At 38.5% G+C, this 16439-nt stretch overlaps 2 protein-coding genes across 2 annotated transcripts; both read right to left on the reverse strand.

Moving 5' to 3' along the window:
- Positions 1 to 2757: 2757 nt before the first annotated feature.
- LOC107192558 (zinc finger protein 91-like) lies at positions 2758 to 9623 on the reverse strand. The gene is made up of 10 exons (XM_015581848.1): positions 9000 to 9623; positions 8456 to 8686; positions 8178 to 8378; positions 7687 to 8097; positions 7131 to 7601; positions 6204 to 6491; positions 5284 to 5712; positions 5056 to 5192; positions 4851 to 4969; positions 2758 to 4788 (listed from the first exon to the last, which is right to left on the reverse strand). The coding sequence occupies exons 1-10, from the start codon at positions 9312 to 9314 to the stop codon at positions 2807 to 2809; spliced, it is 4584 nt and encodes a 1527-aa protein (XP_015437334.1). The 5' UTR covers positions 9315 to 9623; the 3' UTR covers positions 2758 to 2806.
- Positions 9624 to 13314: 3691 nt separating this feature from the next.
- LOC107192564 (isocitrate dehydrogenase [NADP] cytoplasmic) lies at positions 13315 to 15226 on the reverse strand. Its single transcript, XM_015581854.1, has 2 exons — positions 14923 to 15226; positions 13315 to 14742 (listed from the first exon to the last, which is right to left on the reverse strand). Exons 1-2 carry the CDS (start codon positions 15112 to 15114, stop codon positions 13534 to 13536), a joined length of 1401 nt encoding a protein of 466 aa, XP_015437340.1. The 5' UTR covers positions 15115 to 15226; the 3' UTR covers positions 13315 to 13533.
- Positions 15227 to 16439: the final 1213 nt, after the last annotated feature.

Here is a 16439-nt window from a genome sequence, read left to right on the forward strand (position 1 = left end):
AGTGTACCCATTTTATTGACCCATAAATATTTAAGATTATACGTGCCAATAGGTTGCGGTAGTTTCTCCAAGTTAAATTTTCTTCCTACTCCGATGCTGATACAATGATGAGATACTTTCTTCATTTCTTCTTGCGTTTCATTACTTTCTGCGCTTAAAACCTGCTCTTCTCCGGACGAGGATATACTTTTCATGACCTTTTGAATCGAATTACCAATACTCGCATCGTGAGATTTGTCTTCCATAGTTTTATTTTGCAATTCCTGTCTAGCATGCTCTCTAGCAATTACTATATTCAATATTGTCAAGCAGTCTTCATACTTTTGTAAATCCAATTTTAATTCCGTGTCATTCGGTCGAAGTAAACTCTGCAGACATGTTTCTTTATACTTCCTATAGTTCTTTCTATGCTCAACGATCCTTGCCCAGATGTAGGGTCTTATATTGTGCTCTAAAATCGAATTGTAGGCGTACTTCCACCAACCTGATGGATTTTTTAGTGCAGTTTCATCTGGACGATACTTAATATAAGGTCTGAAATATTACTCCGTTAACAAAAATATATTTGAATTTGAAATGAAATTATACGCAACGATTTACATTATATGTCACGTACTTATTAATCATTGCACGCTGTAGCGAATCATATAGATGACAAAAAGTAGCGTACTGCGTCTCAGTAACTTGCATCGCAACGTCTTGAAGAACAATGTCAACCAGCACACGAGATGTTTGAGCCTCGTTCCCCTTGTGTATGATTACCTTTAGTTTTACGGTGAAAGGCTTCAAAACTGTGGTACAGTTAATGGTCATTAGTTTCTTCGTGTAGTTAGCTATTTCATATCTGAATTAAAATTACGTTTATAAACGTACGAAATTGGAATAACTTGTTTCCCACGCCGAACATTTGTAGAGACCTGTGCATTGTGTCTTTCCATTCTAGAAAACTGGACATATCCCATCCATTCCTATTGTTCGTTAGACAGGACTCAGTGTCATGATCCATGTACACACTCAGGGATTTTGCTCGCAATAATTGATAGATCGTGTTCGTATTATTCCCACAAATGCCTGGTTTCCATTTGCTAGAATTTATTTCATCGTGACAACAACACCTGGTACATAACATTAGCAAATAGATAAAGGAAATAATTACCTATTTGTGGTCATTACAGATATACTTTGAATACAGATACCACAAGCACATAGAGACCCATTTAACTTCTCCTCATATCTAATATGTACATTATGTATAGTAATTTGAAAATTTTTTGTAACTGCTGCCAATAAGGTGTCAAACCATTCTAGAAGCGATTACATGTATTAGCAAACATTCCAGTCATCAAACTAATTTCATATATATGTATAGATTACCTTCTCTAGATGCTTCATCTTCCTTCAGATCTTCTAATATTTTTCGCTTTTCTGCCCTTATCAATTTCTTTTGTACTTCTGCATCATAAGCACCATTAGCAGCAGGTACAGCTATTATATACACATCCTTAAAAGCACAAATTAAAATGATAAATGTAAACTTCAGCAACAATAAGAGTCCGTAACCATTGACAGTGATGAATGAGAAAAATAAAATTCTACCTCAATACAAAGGACAATGGGTTGAGAAAACAGTCCAGACCATGGTATCTTTAAAATGATTTTTCCTATAACTCCAACTTCTACCCTGATAGGTAGACCAAGCTGGTACTGCAAATGATGAATCATTGGAATGAATTTTACAGTCTTTATAAATGGGTGCTTTGAATAGGGAGAAGTGCATCTTACCAAAGCCTCGGATTTCAATTTAAGATCGGTCAGACAGGTGTCACCGGAAAAAATACCAATGTTGAATTGCTCAGTGTCCAAATCCTCAACGTACTTGCCCAGAAGCCGATTCAGGAACGCCGCTATGGCACCTTCGAACATTTTTCCGCATTTACGTGAATCAATCACGTTGTTTACTTGTCGCGTTCCGTATGACCACTGTTTTCTAGCATAAGGTTCCTTTCATAACCTTAAGAAAATCGTAAAATAAATTCCGTCATGCGCGAAACTACAAGGATGTTATTGATCCCATTTTCCTCTCGCCTCGGGATTTCCCTGGTAATCTATTAAACGCTCAGCTCGCTCAGCTGTCTCCGCCTACAAGGAAGAAGACTTTCGTTGAACATCACATTCTCCATTGAATGACACTATTAACAAATAAACATAAAATTGTTCGATGTAATGTACATTTGTTAATGGAATTATTTATGTTCGTAACGGAAGTTTAATAACGGTTTCAGAAGTCCATTAACAAAACACCAGTCTATAATAGCACTTGTTTATTATCCATATCGTACAAGATTGATGGTATTAAGTCTTGTATTTACAATAACGTTAAACCTAACGAAGTTAATTAATTCAACGAAATAAGGCGTGTCGACCTGTGTATTTACGACATGTTCAATTTCAAAACGAGCTAATAATACAATGACTATGATCGGTGCTCGCTTGTAATCGCAATAGCGGCATTTGATCTTGTTTTTAACAAAACATCGTCTCTGTACATGTCACAGTGATAAGAATCAAGTTACAGTCGTTCCTATGCGAAGTAATTTCATTAGAATTAACATAATCGTACCGCGAACGGGTACCAAACTTCTCACATTTTCGTGCATAGCCTACTATTTGAAATGTTAACAATATTTTAAATGATTCTAATTCGATTCAATGCAAGATCTAAAAATGTATATAAACGCTTAAAATGCGTTGTACAAGGACATTTAATATTATATACAGGAATATGTATGTTACACGATATTACTTTTTAAACGGTCAAATGTTTTGTCTCTCCGGTATTAGGATCCACTATAACTTTTTCCTTACAGTTGTTTACGGTAGAAGTGCTACCAAACGAGTTAGTGTCATTAAGAGGAAAGAATCTTCCATCCTGATATTCTTTGAACAATAATTCCGCAGTCTTTTGTTTTTCTTCCTTCCCGTTATTAGCTATCTTCTTCATTGTCAGGGTTAAGAGCTCTATGATGAGATAGGATTCAGGCTTGTACAGCCTCGTGAAATGTAGCCTGATGTGTTCACCGATGTTCTCATCTTTCCTCGGTATATAGTCGCAATGGGGACAGGACGGTGTCATTCTCTCGATACCGTGTCGACGTTTATGGGAGTCCAAAGCGTCCTTGTCAGAGGTTGAGAACGGACAGCTTTGGCAGCGTAATGTCTCCGTCTCCTCGATAGGTGGTAAAAGTAATCCTTTCCTTTGCAATAATATCATAGACTGTTTATCCTGATTGGAAGCTTGCATACCACCATAATTTAGCATCGACGTCCCGTTCATGGATAACATGGCCATGCCGCTGTTGGACGACTTCAAAGTTTTTCCTGAACGGGATAAAGGTATACTATCGCTGATGGTGTCGCTGTCGATAGTAATCGTATCATCCTCAAATTGTCTACGTGAGGCTTGGGCTTCTGCGTTCGCCTGATGCTTCTTCAAGTGTTGAACATAGTTGGCGTAGTACTTGACAGAGTAATCGCAGGTGTCGCAGCGATATCTTTGTTTCGCCCCGTGTAACGTCAGATGAACTTTGTACTGTTCCCGTTTCTCGAAAGCAGACGGACATTTGTGACATTTGTACCGTTTCTCTTTCAATCTGCCATTTCTCAAGTAGCCAGGATAAACGAAGTTAGGGTTACCACGCATGTAGAGCCCGAACTGAGGATCAGAAGTTGTCGACAAATTCGTGATGATCTCGCTGGTTTCGGTCTGTCGTCGGTGAACCACCTGATGCTTTACCAGATTCTGGGCGGTTTTCGACGAGTAATCGCACTCCGTGCACTTGAATCTGTTATTCGACCCGTGCAGAGTCATATGATACTCCAAAGCATCTAACTTAAAGTAACGCGCCGGGCATTTGGCACAGGTGAACACTTGGTTTCCGGTTCGTTGATTGGAATTATTATAATTACTACTCGACGGTTCAGAGACTTCCACGACGATCCATGCAACCGTGGTAGACGTTGAATTACTTGAATCTTGAGTACCCGCCTCGACGCAAGCGGTAGTAGGAGGTGGATATCGTTGAGAGTAACCATACAAGGACAATAAATACTTGGTACGTTCTTGGTATTCCGTGGAGTGTGCCTTCTGATGGGCCAACAGATGAGCCGGTTGACGTGCGGCGTACGAACACCATTGGCACGAATAGGCTAATTCCGTGGAATGATATCGCAAGTGAATTCTCAACTCTTTTTCGCAGAGAAACCGTGCTGGACATTTGCTGCAGCAATGCACTAGTCTAGAATCTCGTAGATCAGGCTCCGAGCCTAGAACAGGCGAATGTGTAAAGCCAAGAAGCGTGGCCAGATCGCTTAATTGTTGAGAATCAGGCCTGGTATCGTCCACTAAACAATGCACGGTGCCCAGCGACCCAGAATGCATGTCTGTGTGGGCGACCATAATCTCTCGTCGGGTACAAGTGAAGCTACAATCGGTGCAGGCAATAACGGGCCCCTGACTGGGTGAATCGAGGTGCATGGTCTCGTGGTCCCGTACCTCGGCACGTCGAGAAGACACGAACGGGCAGTGACGACATTTTAACATTTTCGCGAGGGTACCGTCCAACTTGGACACCCAGACCAACGGGGCCTCGGGCAATGCTCGAGTATCAAGAAGCAATGGCGGTGGTGCGTTCGAATTTTTTAAGGCGTTCGAGACACAGGTCACGTTGTTCTGCGTGGTTATGTGGATCACTTGTTCGACAGACTTCTCCTGTTTCGAACGACCGGTATCTGAAATGAGAAATAACGAATGACACTCGGCGACATGCACTAAAGAATTTTGTCGAACTCACTGTTAGTGGCATTAGCTTGTTGTGTTTTATATTTAACAGGTGAAAAATTATAATCCGTACTCTGTTGATGAACAACTGCAAGCTCTTCTCCGTGAAGCCTAACGTGATCCAATAGCTCCCTGGAATGATAAAATGAATATTATGTACGGGAATGCCGGTTTGATAATGTAAATATAGCCAATTGTGATGGTACTCAAATACGTACGCCTTTGTGCTGACGTAATAGGGGCACAGGTAACATTTGAAGATGGCTTCCAGGTTAGGTCGGTGATGGACTCTATGCATGGATAATGTTGCAGCATCTGGGGCGGAAAATGGACAATCTCCACAGCCAAATGGATTCTGTGCGCAAAGTATATGTCGGATTAAAGAAACAGAGTAGCAGAATTCTTTGAAAAATCAAGGAACAAATGGTACATTCGAAAGGGTTTACTTTTTCGTCGTCGTGGTGTTGCTCCGATTCATTGTGGGATTTAACATGCAACGATACGGTCTCTCTGTTTGAATGCCTGAAATTACAACGCTTGCATTTCCACATAGTACGTTTATTGTCCTCGATCAACGTGGCAGAAGCAGAACTGCTTTGTCCTTGCGGGGATATCAAGTTATTTTTTAGTAAGGATTGACCACGATTTCTAGAGGCAGCTTTTAACGGAGGCGGCGGTCTTAGACCGATGTTAATAGTATTAACGTTATTCCCTTCGCTCGTGGATACAATTGAAACCGGAGTCGACGTAAATTCCGGTGATTGCATATACTCATTGCTGTTCATGATTAAGAGCTTAGTCGGTGGTTCGTCGGAATTACTTTCCTCCACGCTACGCTCCTCCATATTTTGCTCATCCCATGATTGTTGTTCCACCTACGAAAGATTACAGACAGTTTACGTTCGATGCTCGATAGTTTCTACGAAGGAGCGCGCGCGACAAATTATTGCTGCGCGGTAGAATAAGATAAACTCGTAAATTTGGCAGAAAAAAAATCACTAATCGGCACACTGAGAATTTCTTTTGAAAACTAAGAAGTCACTTTCGAAGCATTGAAACGTTTAAGATTATCGTACCCGTGTCGGTTTCAATTACTAAGAATATGCTTGTAATTGCGATACAATTTTGAGATCATAACACCAATCAAGTGTCCAAGCGCTCCGATAGAGATAAATTTGAAGTTTTATTTTTCTTATGGATTAAGGATCATCACTGGTGCTTGTCATTGAAAAGAGGAAAAAAAGTAAAACAATCAAGATCAGTGCGCCTATTAAAAAAAAAAAAATGATAGAAAAAAGGACAAGCACTGTTCGGTTAATAAACGTAGGCGTAGTTTGCTTAATATAAGTGAACGTTGTGCTTTCACCTGTGCAAGATACTTGTTATACTTGGAATAATTCCGTCGACCGGTTTCATCCGTCATAAGTACCCTGGCAGTCAGATGAACTGGGTCTTTAGCTGCTTTAAGTTTAATATGTTTTGTGATGTCCCACCGCCAGTTAGAGCGATACGCGCACAGGGAACACTCGAATGGCTTCCGATTTAAATGACCGACAATATGAACGTGAAAGCGACTTGCGGTTGATGCCCAAAATGGGCAATGCGGGCATTTGAATACCCGTCGGCCACTTGGATGCGTCGAGGTGCCTTCAACCTAACAAAAGATTTTACTGCCTTTATCAAAATAAACCGTTAACTGCGCTCGAAACACAATCGACTACGGTCTCGATTATCAAAGGGAACATTTAAAGCACATTCTTAATAATAAAAAGATACATATGTACAAAAACAAATAGAAGAAAGAAAATATGAAACATAATGGTAATAATTTATCAAAATAGCATTGCATACGTGAAATAAATGACCATGGCTTGAAAATTGAACGAAAAACATACTATCTAGTACGAGGTGTACTACCTAACATTATCAACTCAATTATATTCTGTACCTTTAGTATTTCCAAAAAAAAGTACCACATAGAAGGTAAATCTATTGAAATACTGAAACTAAAGAAGATACTTCAGGTGATATATTCGATGGAGCATTTTCTATGCTGTATACTACACAAATGGCCGTACTGGATGCTTGCAATCGAAACACTTAATATGAAATTTTAACGTGTAGAAAATGTGTATATATGTAGTCAGATCTGTTGACTCTCGTATTGCAATTTTTCTATTCATTCGTGTGCGTGTGTTCATTTCATTATTCATGTGCACGCGTAAAGGTCAGGTATATGTATATATGTAATATATATATATGTAAGTATATTACTTCTATAGAAACATCATACCGATGATCCAGAAGAATTCAGTCCACTGAGATTTACGTCCCAATCCGTTTGCCCTGGGAATGCATATTCACCGCGATACGAGGTCACACGTAGTTCTGAACAATTCGATAATTTTTCTAAGCTACTGTCTATGGACGCATCGTTACTTGTCGATCGACAACACTGCATATGCGCTTGTAGATCAGTCGAGCTTTTGCAACGTCTTCTGCACTTTGGGCAACGCGTCGTGCCCACAGATACACTGAGAGCAGTGTGGTGTGTTTGTTTATGACAAGCCAGCTCTTCCATGCTACTAGCTTTAAAAGTACACCAGCATTTCAAATCGTTCGTAGTACTTACTGCTACCTCCGGCACCCCGTTATTTATTGACGCCGATGTAGTAAGCTTTTCCTTTAGTTTATCAAAGAAGGACGCATTTTTTTTTTCAAACAAATCTGCCGCGTTATTCGCATCCTTCTTTAAGTTGTTGACCTGCTGAAAGAACACTGATATCACGAACAAAGAAATGGAACGACGAATTTGTATCAATGGATTATACAAAGAATATACAACTAACTTCTTTATTCCCATACAAACGAGCCAATTCTGTGTCCCTTGCGATTTGAGCGAGTTCCGGCCTTACTCTTACACGTGGAACTTTCAACAGTGTCGTCGAAGACCCACTGGTGCTATTGGGTTTAGTGGGACTTAAAGGAATTAACATTGGCAATGGTTTCCTAGACTTATTCGGTGTAACAGGTGCATGACACTCTGCCAAGTGTCTCTGCATCTCTGAATCCCATGCTGTGATAAACTGGCAGCCTTTTTCCTCACATTTCAATGCAATGCATTCAGCATTGGCTATCGCACTCCTCTTATCTTCCATAGAATTCATTGACTGATCGGACATGAACGAATCACCAGGGCTGAGGGATACTGTTGTATTTCCTGATATGTGAAGTGTGTCCCGAAAGTCGCTTGCACCCACCTGGAGAGCCATAATATTGTACAGATTTTGAATACACATCAAAACATAAAATATTCATCGATCAAACTATTATATTGTACCTGATTGTAACGCTTAGGACTATTTCTTGGCTTACGCTCAAAGGGTGCATTAGATTTACGATTTGTTTGTCCCACAGGAGGCTCATGATGGTTAGTCTCGTGTACCGTTAAGCTCTGCCTGATATCGGCCGTGAAATTGCAAGCACGACATTGAAAAGCTCCTCCTCCACCATGATTCCGAGTGTGTCTGTCCAAATTCCACTGCAAAGATACAATTATTGTTGAACCACTCGACCGAGGATAAACTATTTACCACATTTTATGAAAGTTGCATTAACCTTGTATGGTGTACGAAAATCACAGGCATCGCATTTGATCATTGGCATAGAATGATACTTCACATGTTTCGTGTAACGAGCACGCACATGTGTTACATAAGAGCATTTAGCACATCTAAAAAACCTCCTTTTTAAATGATGGACTCTTTGATGTGTTTCAAGGTCCCTTGAATTTAATGCAACATAGGAACACATTGAACATCGATTTGCAGCATCGCGTACATATTTCCCCTAAAAACCATGAGATGCTCTTTGTCACTTTTCTAGCATTGTAATAAGGTGATCTTGACAAAAACCCCTTGTCAATCTTATAAGGAAAGAAAAAGAAAGGACCTATTAAATTGTTACTATTGTAATTGTTAACTGTCTATTTCTTAAGGGTAAATCGTTAAATTATGTAAAAATGAACTTGCATCAACTGTAATTGCACTGAATTTGTTACATAATTTCTTTTTTATTTCGTAAAAATTAAAAGACGATTATTAAGTCCCAGGTAAAATTCAACTTCCCCTCGTTTAAATGAAAAATAATAACAATAATATACCTTTTGTTTGTGTTCTTTTTTTAGATGATCAAGGTATGCCTTGAGACTCGGCAAAGGTTTCGGTGGTTTACAAGTTTTACACTCGTAGCCCTGCGAGTCGACGAGACCGTCGTGATCGTCCTTTGAACTATCCTTTGCAGAATCATCGTCGTCTTTATCGTCCAACGAGACCTCCTCGGAGTCGGATCGCGACTCTTGTTCCGTCATCGTGACTTCCTGTCGGTCCTCTTTAAGGTTACCTTCCTTTTGCGACTCGATCTTGGTCTGCTGGGGTCGCGGACGAAGTGCACGCAAACGGGGCAGCCTTCCTGACATCTTGGACGAGGCTCGTTCTGTTCCACGCACGTCCTCCCGTGTTCCTGTCGTGCATAAAGATACCCCTTTAATTCCCCCTCAACCTCCTCACGGCCCAGCGTATCTCCCGACAGGGTAAAAAAAAAAAGGAGAACGGCATTCACTTCTCAATCGGTCTACACAGTTTTCTCCTTCTCGATGACATTAACGTATCGAGCCATTACATTACGATCGCATACGCACATCTCCTTCTCTCTCTCCTTCTCTCACTGTTCACCTTAAAACGATTCTACCAGCAGTTTACACATCTTCGAGGAAAATACGGTTATATCTCGATCGTACACCTGAGAATGAACGCTTCCTCGAGGTCACAGCTTATCGAACAGTGACGAGGACATTGTTGTACAGCGTTACGGAAACACAAGTACGAAGTACTCGGTGGTCGCACAATCTAAACGCTACTGGCCGCCATTTTTTTTCTTCCCAGTGAAACTGGTGATGGAAGAAGACGTGTCGGAATTATACCGCGAGGGAACAATGCTTTTCATTAAAATACCCGTCCGTATAAATATTCGGAACGAACGAATTTAATTTTGTATTCCATTGTTCCGCCATTGATTTTCTTGATACCAATGAGATACCATCGGTGACGTTAGTACATACTTCGTCTGGGCATCGATCACTGGAGACTAGCTCTTGTGTTTATAAGATCGTTTCGGTGGTTACTTATAAAATTAATTTTTGTTAAACAATGGAAATTTCAGGTCTGTACCACACATTGTGCGTCAGGATTCGGGTAAATGACAATTAAAACAGAGAACCATGAATCAAAGTAAGATTTGAAACCTCCATTTACAATAGTGTGACGTAAACTAAAAGGAAATTGATATAAACTTTTCAAATTTATGGAAAACAATATAACTCTTATTTTTCCACCGTGACAATCAATCATTCTGAGGTTCTCAGTAAGATTATAGTCAATGGTTTGGCTTTCATACTCATAACATCCGGTTTATGTACATTCGTTCATGATACGGCGGCCGATTATAGTAGGTCAACAAGATGTCGCCGGAACATCAATCATATCTTTCTACAAGAATTTCCATTCTTTCCCGCCATAGCTTGATAATCTATCGAACATATTTCTGTACGGTACTCTATATAATCTACGAGTAATCTTTCACGATGGAATCAGTTTCGGTTCCACGGATAGAAACGCGTGAGTAACAAAGAAAGAAGAAGATCCAGTTTCCCGGCACGCGTGTACGATTTCCGTTTCTCCGAACGATTTCCGGTTTACGGTCGAACGGCCGCTTCTGACAAGCAGACGGCACAGTGTGCGCATTCAGCATGTACACGCGTGTGTGCGTGTCCCCCGCGGGCGAGTCAACAGAAACGTCGAGGAAAGAATCAATCCCGAATTCGATGATAGAAAACAAACCTCGAACGGAGTTAATTCAGTCGGAGTGGTAGGTTATTTTCCAATTGAACGACAGTCGGAAATAGGTACGCCACATCGACAAATTCCGACGGTATGCAGAGCCAACCAAAAGGAGCACCGGATTACCATCGCGACATCTTACGATTTCCGACGCCGCGCCGGAGAAAATCGGATACGCTGCACGGACCCTCGGTTCCCTCCCTTCTTCCTCTTCTATCTCGTTTCTCCCTTCCTGACACGGCGTCGCTCGTTCTTCTTATTATCTTGATACTCGTGATTTATTCGTCGGAACACCTCTTTGTCATCGGCGTTAATACTTGGTAGCCAACGGACCGGAGGATGAATCGTACAAAGACTACGAAGACCGAGCGAACCAGTAGCCCCTCCCTCCTCTTTAACCGACTCGGACAGGAACGACGGTGAAGCCAAAGTGGCGCAGGTCAGGCGCCATCTGCAATTCCAATTCTGATTCTGGTATCCACGCACAGTCCTCGTACGCCCCCACTTCCTCTGGTTGCTCTTGTCCTGCAGCCCTCGACACGAACCAGCAGGAGTAAATCGAGCCACCCAAACTATTCGTAATAAAGAAAGCAAGAACATCACTATTTACCATATAATAATTTCATCGTTTTACATCTTTGGCCATCTTCCAGCCATCTTTCAACCAAAGCATTCGTATTGGTAAACACAATTTCTTTCTTGTAATAATCGTTCGAACAATGCTTTCTTTACGTCAGAATTATTTCGAGAAACAAGTTCTTCACTATGGTTGACGTTCACGCCGATGGTTAACTTATTAAGAACGAGTTACATGATCAGGCAAGGTCCTGTGTTTCTTTTATTCCTAGTGTACCGTTTAAGGGGGTATTCTTATTTGCAGTACCAAGAACGTTAATGGTTATATTACTTTTTACTTTCAACACTGAAAGTTTTAGCAGCAGGACACAATGTTTCAAATGTAGATATACCCTCACAGGGCTTTGTATTTGTTTCAAACATCTGAGAAGAAAAAAGGGACAGATTTCTCATTTATTCGTTATTTTTATGTTTTCCGCAGAAAGTATCGAGAAATTCTTCAACAATCTCTTCGAATAAATTCTTTACCCTGAAAATCATTCGTGAATTGTGTATTCGCGTAAAACCCGTTGTTTTATTCTAATAGAAACTTTTGTATTGTGGTTTCATGGACGATAACGTATAGTTGTAGTTAACTTCTTGTTAAAGATGAAAATTTCAGTGTTATCGTCGCCTTCCAAGGTGTTTTGCTTTGGTAAATTAAACGATACATTTTTCCAAGTTTATTGCGCACTATCAAATAGCAACTTCTACCTTTATAATTTATTTTATTCCGAAATATTTTGATGAATAATTATTGTTATACCCGGATGTAAAAATTAACAAAAAGACTATTGTTAATTCGAGTAAACTTTGACCATATTTCCTTCCGTCAGTCATCACATTGGCGTAGCCTTCACGTGTAGATCACACGTGTATGATGCATCATGGTTAATCCCTAATTTACCCTCCAATGTTTAAATAGTGTCAGATAAAATGTGTAAAAATAGTTATCGAGAACTTTTGTAGGTACATACATCCTTGTAATAGAGTATAACGGTGTGTAATATTTATCTGATTGACAAGTCGTGAAAAAACGGTAAATATCTAAAGTCATGGTAAGCTGCACGGAGAAAACAAAAGAGAAACAGAATGTATACACACAAAGTAGACATCAGCAGAGACATTTTGGACGGGACACTACGCTTGTAATGGCGATTTCTTTTTCATAATCGATAGTTAGGTAACCATTATGGTTGTTTAATGGTTATTATAACAAATGATTAACCTAAAAAGATACATATTTATAATCAAAGAAATATAATGATTGTTCTTATTATTTCATTGTCATCGTGGGATTAATTGTTACCCAAAATTATTCGTTAAATACGTTTTGTATTTTGCGGTACATAAATAGTATGGTTTTTTGTGGCATATGCCCATTTTTCGTAGAGTACTCTCGCAATATGATAAAACAGCTCCATAGAACTTAGCTGTACGGCCTTTTGGTATTGACTGATCAGTAAATAAGTTAAGGATTTCTTGGTAATTTTTGTTTTATATTGACAGAGAGGCAATCTTTACGTGTTATACTAATCTAAAAAAATGTGTAAAAGCTAATACGAAATAATATAAAAGTTACACTATCTGGCTTTCTAGAACATTCTCTTTTTACAATCTACAATGCCATATCTTGCACAAGAGCTATATCTCAAATTTAAACGACGTCGACCAAAAAAGTATTAAAAATGGTGTTCTACTTTAATGTATCATGTTAGTTTTCGAAATGATCATAAATTTTTACGATGAAATTGTCGATAAAATTAAGCAAACAAATGAAAATTGTGTAATTCCCAGTTTGTCACGTTGTATGTAATGATAACTTAAATTATTTAAAAAGATTTTCTGAGTAATTTTTTTACGAAAGATAGGGAAGAAAATGTACACGAGCTACTTACATAACTTCATTTATAATTAACGATTTCTTAAAAAACTTCGTTGAGAAAAATTTAGTTCTACACAGTGTAAAAATCAAGTATCGCCGATATATAATTTCAATACTGCAATTACAAATATATTAATCTCAATTTTTTATATATTACCGTTTGTACATACATTATGCTTTGCGCTAGTTTTTACAACTACAAATTAAATGCAATCTCTTCCCCCACAACCAGTGATATATACTGCACTCCATAAGTATCTTTAATACTTTGATAGTACATCAGTAAAATCGCCTCCTAGTCACTTGAGCTGCTTCTTCAAGTTATCTGCCAATTTATCCAGAAATTCAAATGTTTCCAGGTAATCAGATCTAGTGACATTCTTCATGCCTTTAATACAAATTGCAAGATCCTTAGTCATGAAGCCCGATTCGATAGTATCGATGCAGACAGCCTCTAGAGCCTCTGCAAATTTTTTCAAAGATTCATTGTTATCCAATTTTGCCCGGTGAAGCAATCCTTTAGTCCATGCAAAGATCGAAGCAATTGGATTAGTCGAAGTCTCCTTTCCTTGCTGATATTGACGATAATGTCTGGTGACTGTACCATGGGCAGCTTCTGCTTCCACAGTACGTCCATCTGGACAAAGTAAGACTGAAGTCATCAGACCCAAAGATCCATATCCTTGTGCTACAGAGTCAGATTGGACATCTCCGTCATAGTTCTTACAAGACCACACAAAACCACCCTCTGATTTCATTGCATATGCTACCATATCATCGATTAAACGGTGCTCATACCAGAGTTTCTTAGCTTCAAATTGTGCTTTGTATTCTTTGTCATATATTTCCTGGAAAATATCTTTGAATCTACCATCATACTTCTTAAGAATCGTATTCTTTGTTGAAAGATACAAAGGATAGTTCCTTGACAAAGCATACTGTAAAGAGCTGTGAGCAAAAGCACGAATGCTCTCATCTGTATTATACTGAGCTTGTGCAATTCCAGGTCCCTTGAAAGAATGAACTGTGTGTTGAATTTTTTCTCCATTGTCCCCAGTCCATGTGATTTCAAGTTTGCCTGGTCCAGGTACTACGAAGTCTGTTGCTTTGTACTGATCAGCATGGGCATGTCTACCAATAATAATTGGTTGAGTCCAACTGGTTACCAGACGAGGAATATTTTTACAGATAATGGCCTCACGAAAAACTGTGCCACCTAGAATATTTCTAATAGTACCGTTAGGACTCTTCCACATTTCTTTTAAATTAAATTCTTCTACTCTCTTCTCATCAGGTGTAATAGTAGCACATTTGATTCCTACATTGTATTTCTTAATAGCTTCTGCACATTCTACAGTTACTTTGTCATCAGTTTTATCTCGATTCTCAATGCCTAAATCATAAGTATGCAATTCAATATCTAAGTAAGGTAAAATCAGTTTTTCTTTAATAGAATCCCAAATGATCCGGGTCATTTCATCTCCCAAGATGTCAACAACAGGTCCTGCCTAAAATAAATTATTATAAGAATTAAAGATAAAATAAATTTACATAAAATAAATCAACGAAGAATTCGTTTTGCATTATAATCAAGACATATACCGCCCATATATGCATTAGAGAAAGTGTAATGTCTATATGTAAATATGTTCACAAGTGTCAATGACATAGCAGTACTTGAAGCTTACCTTTATTTTTGCCATTGTTACGACGGAAGCACTGAATGTTCTCTCGAATGTTCTTAACGACTGATCACAAGAAAAACGAACTTTAAACGACAATAATCGGGACGAAGCAGCGCTGTTACTAGCCGATTCAATATTAGCTACACTCCTTATGAAATGCAAATTCGCTCGAACGAGACGGTGGGGCGAAAACATGGCAGCCTTAACGACGTTGCCTACTTTTCACTTTCCGCTGTTCTCGAAATCTACGTGCCGTAAGGTCACATAAAATCTTTATCTATTATCTTCTTAACGATGTTATTCAATTGCGTTCGAGATCACACTTATCTTACGTACTTATTGCTACTTCAAGATTTTCTTAAAACGTTCATTACATGTACAAAACTTTCACAATTTCTGTGAATGCCCCTTTTTAATTTCCTGTAAATTCCCAAACGATTGTATTTTGTATCAGCGATGAATACATATGCAAGATTAATCAAACTAGCAAATTAGAAAACTATAATATACTTCTTCTTATCTATTAAAAAAATTCCTTGTAATCTCTGGAGTTTGAACCGCGATGAGTCAACAGTATTTGCGTGCGAAAATTCAAATGTAACCGTCTAGCTTTGAAACAAGCATATTTTCGATACATGCTTGTGCATAAACGCGAACAAAATTTGTGTTTCTATTATCGAGTTCGCTAAAGTATCATGGATATATGAATTTTGAAATTATTTCCAACAAATGTGATCTTGTATCTGATTTTCAACTTTCCTTCCATCATTGCACGAAACGAAAATATATGAAACTAGATTAATGCAAGGTCACTGAAAAATTCGATTGGTTACTTTGAAAGCCATTTCCCAAAATCGTATTTTCAGATAGTTATCGACTTATTTCTTTTATATGGAGTGACATTAAAGTCTACTTTTGTGGTAACCTTACCCCAATGACCTTTTGAAGTAGCAACACCTTTATGTAAACATATTTTCAAGTATTTCATTCTAGCAGATGTTAACTTATTACCATTACATCTATTAAAGACAAACAAATTATTTATTTTTAATGTTAGTAGTCCAAATTATTAATGTTTATAGTTTGTAGTGGTATTGTGAATAATTATTTCATATTGAATGGATAATACAAGATAAACATTATTAGTATAGTAAACACTCTATGTCCTATGTGCATGGGAATCAATACGACAGTATATAATTGTGAGTGAACAATTATTGATTTTAGCGCTTTTAACTAGTATCATAAACAAATTATAATATAAGGATAACCTCACTGTGTTAATATTCAATTTTTTAGATGTCATGTATATTAGAAAAGTAAAAAAAACCATAGCGCCATCTACAGTAGAAGGCTCAAGCTACTAGACAAATTAGTTCACATTTTCGCCGTTAGATTGTGCCACGGACTAAATACATGGACATATTGCCACGAGATAAAAATAATTTCTTCTTTCTCGACGACGAACTTCAGAAGGGAGGTTTTTATAATGAATAATACTTCAGGAATGATACAATTTT

Source organism: Dufourea novaeangliae, unplaced genomic scaffold (genome assembly GCF_001272555.1).
Source record: "Dufourea novaeangliae isolate 0120121106 unplaced genomic scaffold, ASM127255v1 scaffold355, whole genome shotgun sequence".
Lineage (NCBI taxonomy): Eukaryota > Metazoa > Arthropoda > Insecta > Hymenoptera > Halictidae > Dufourea > Dufourea novaeangliae.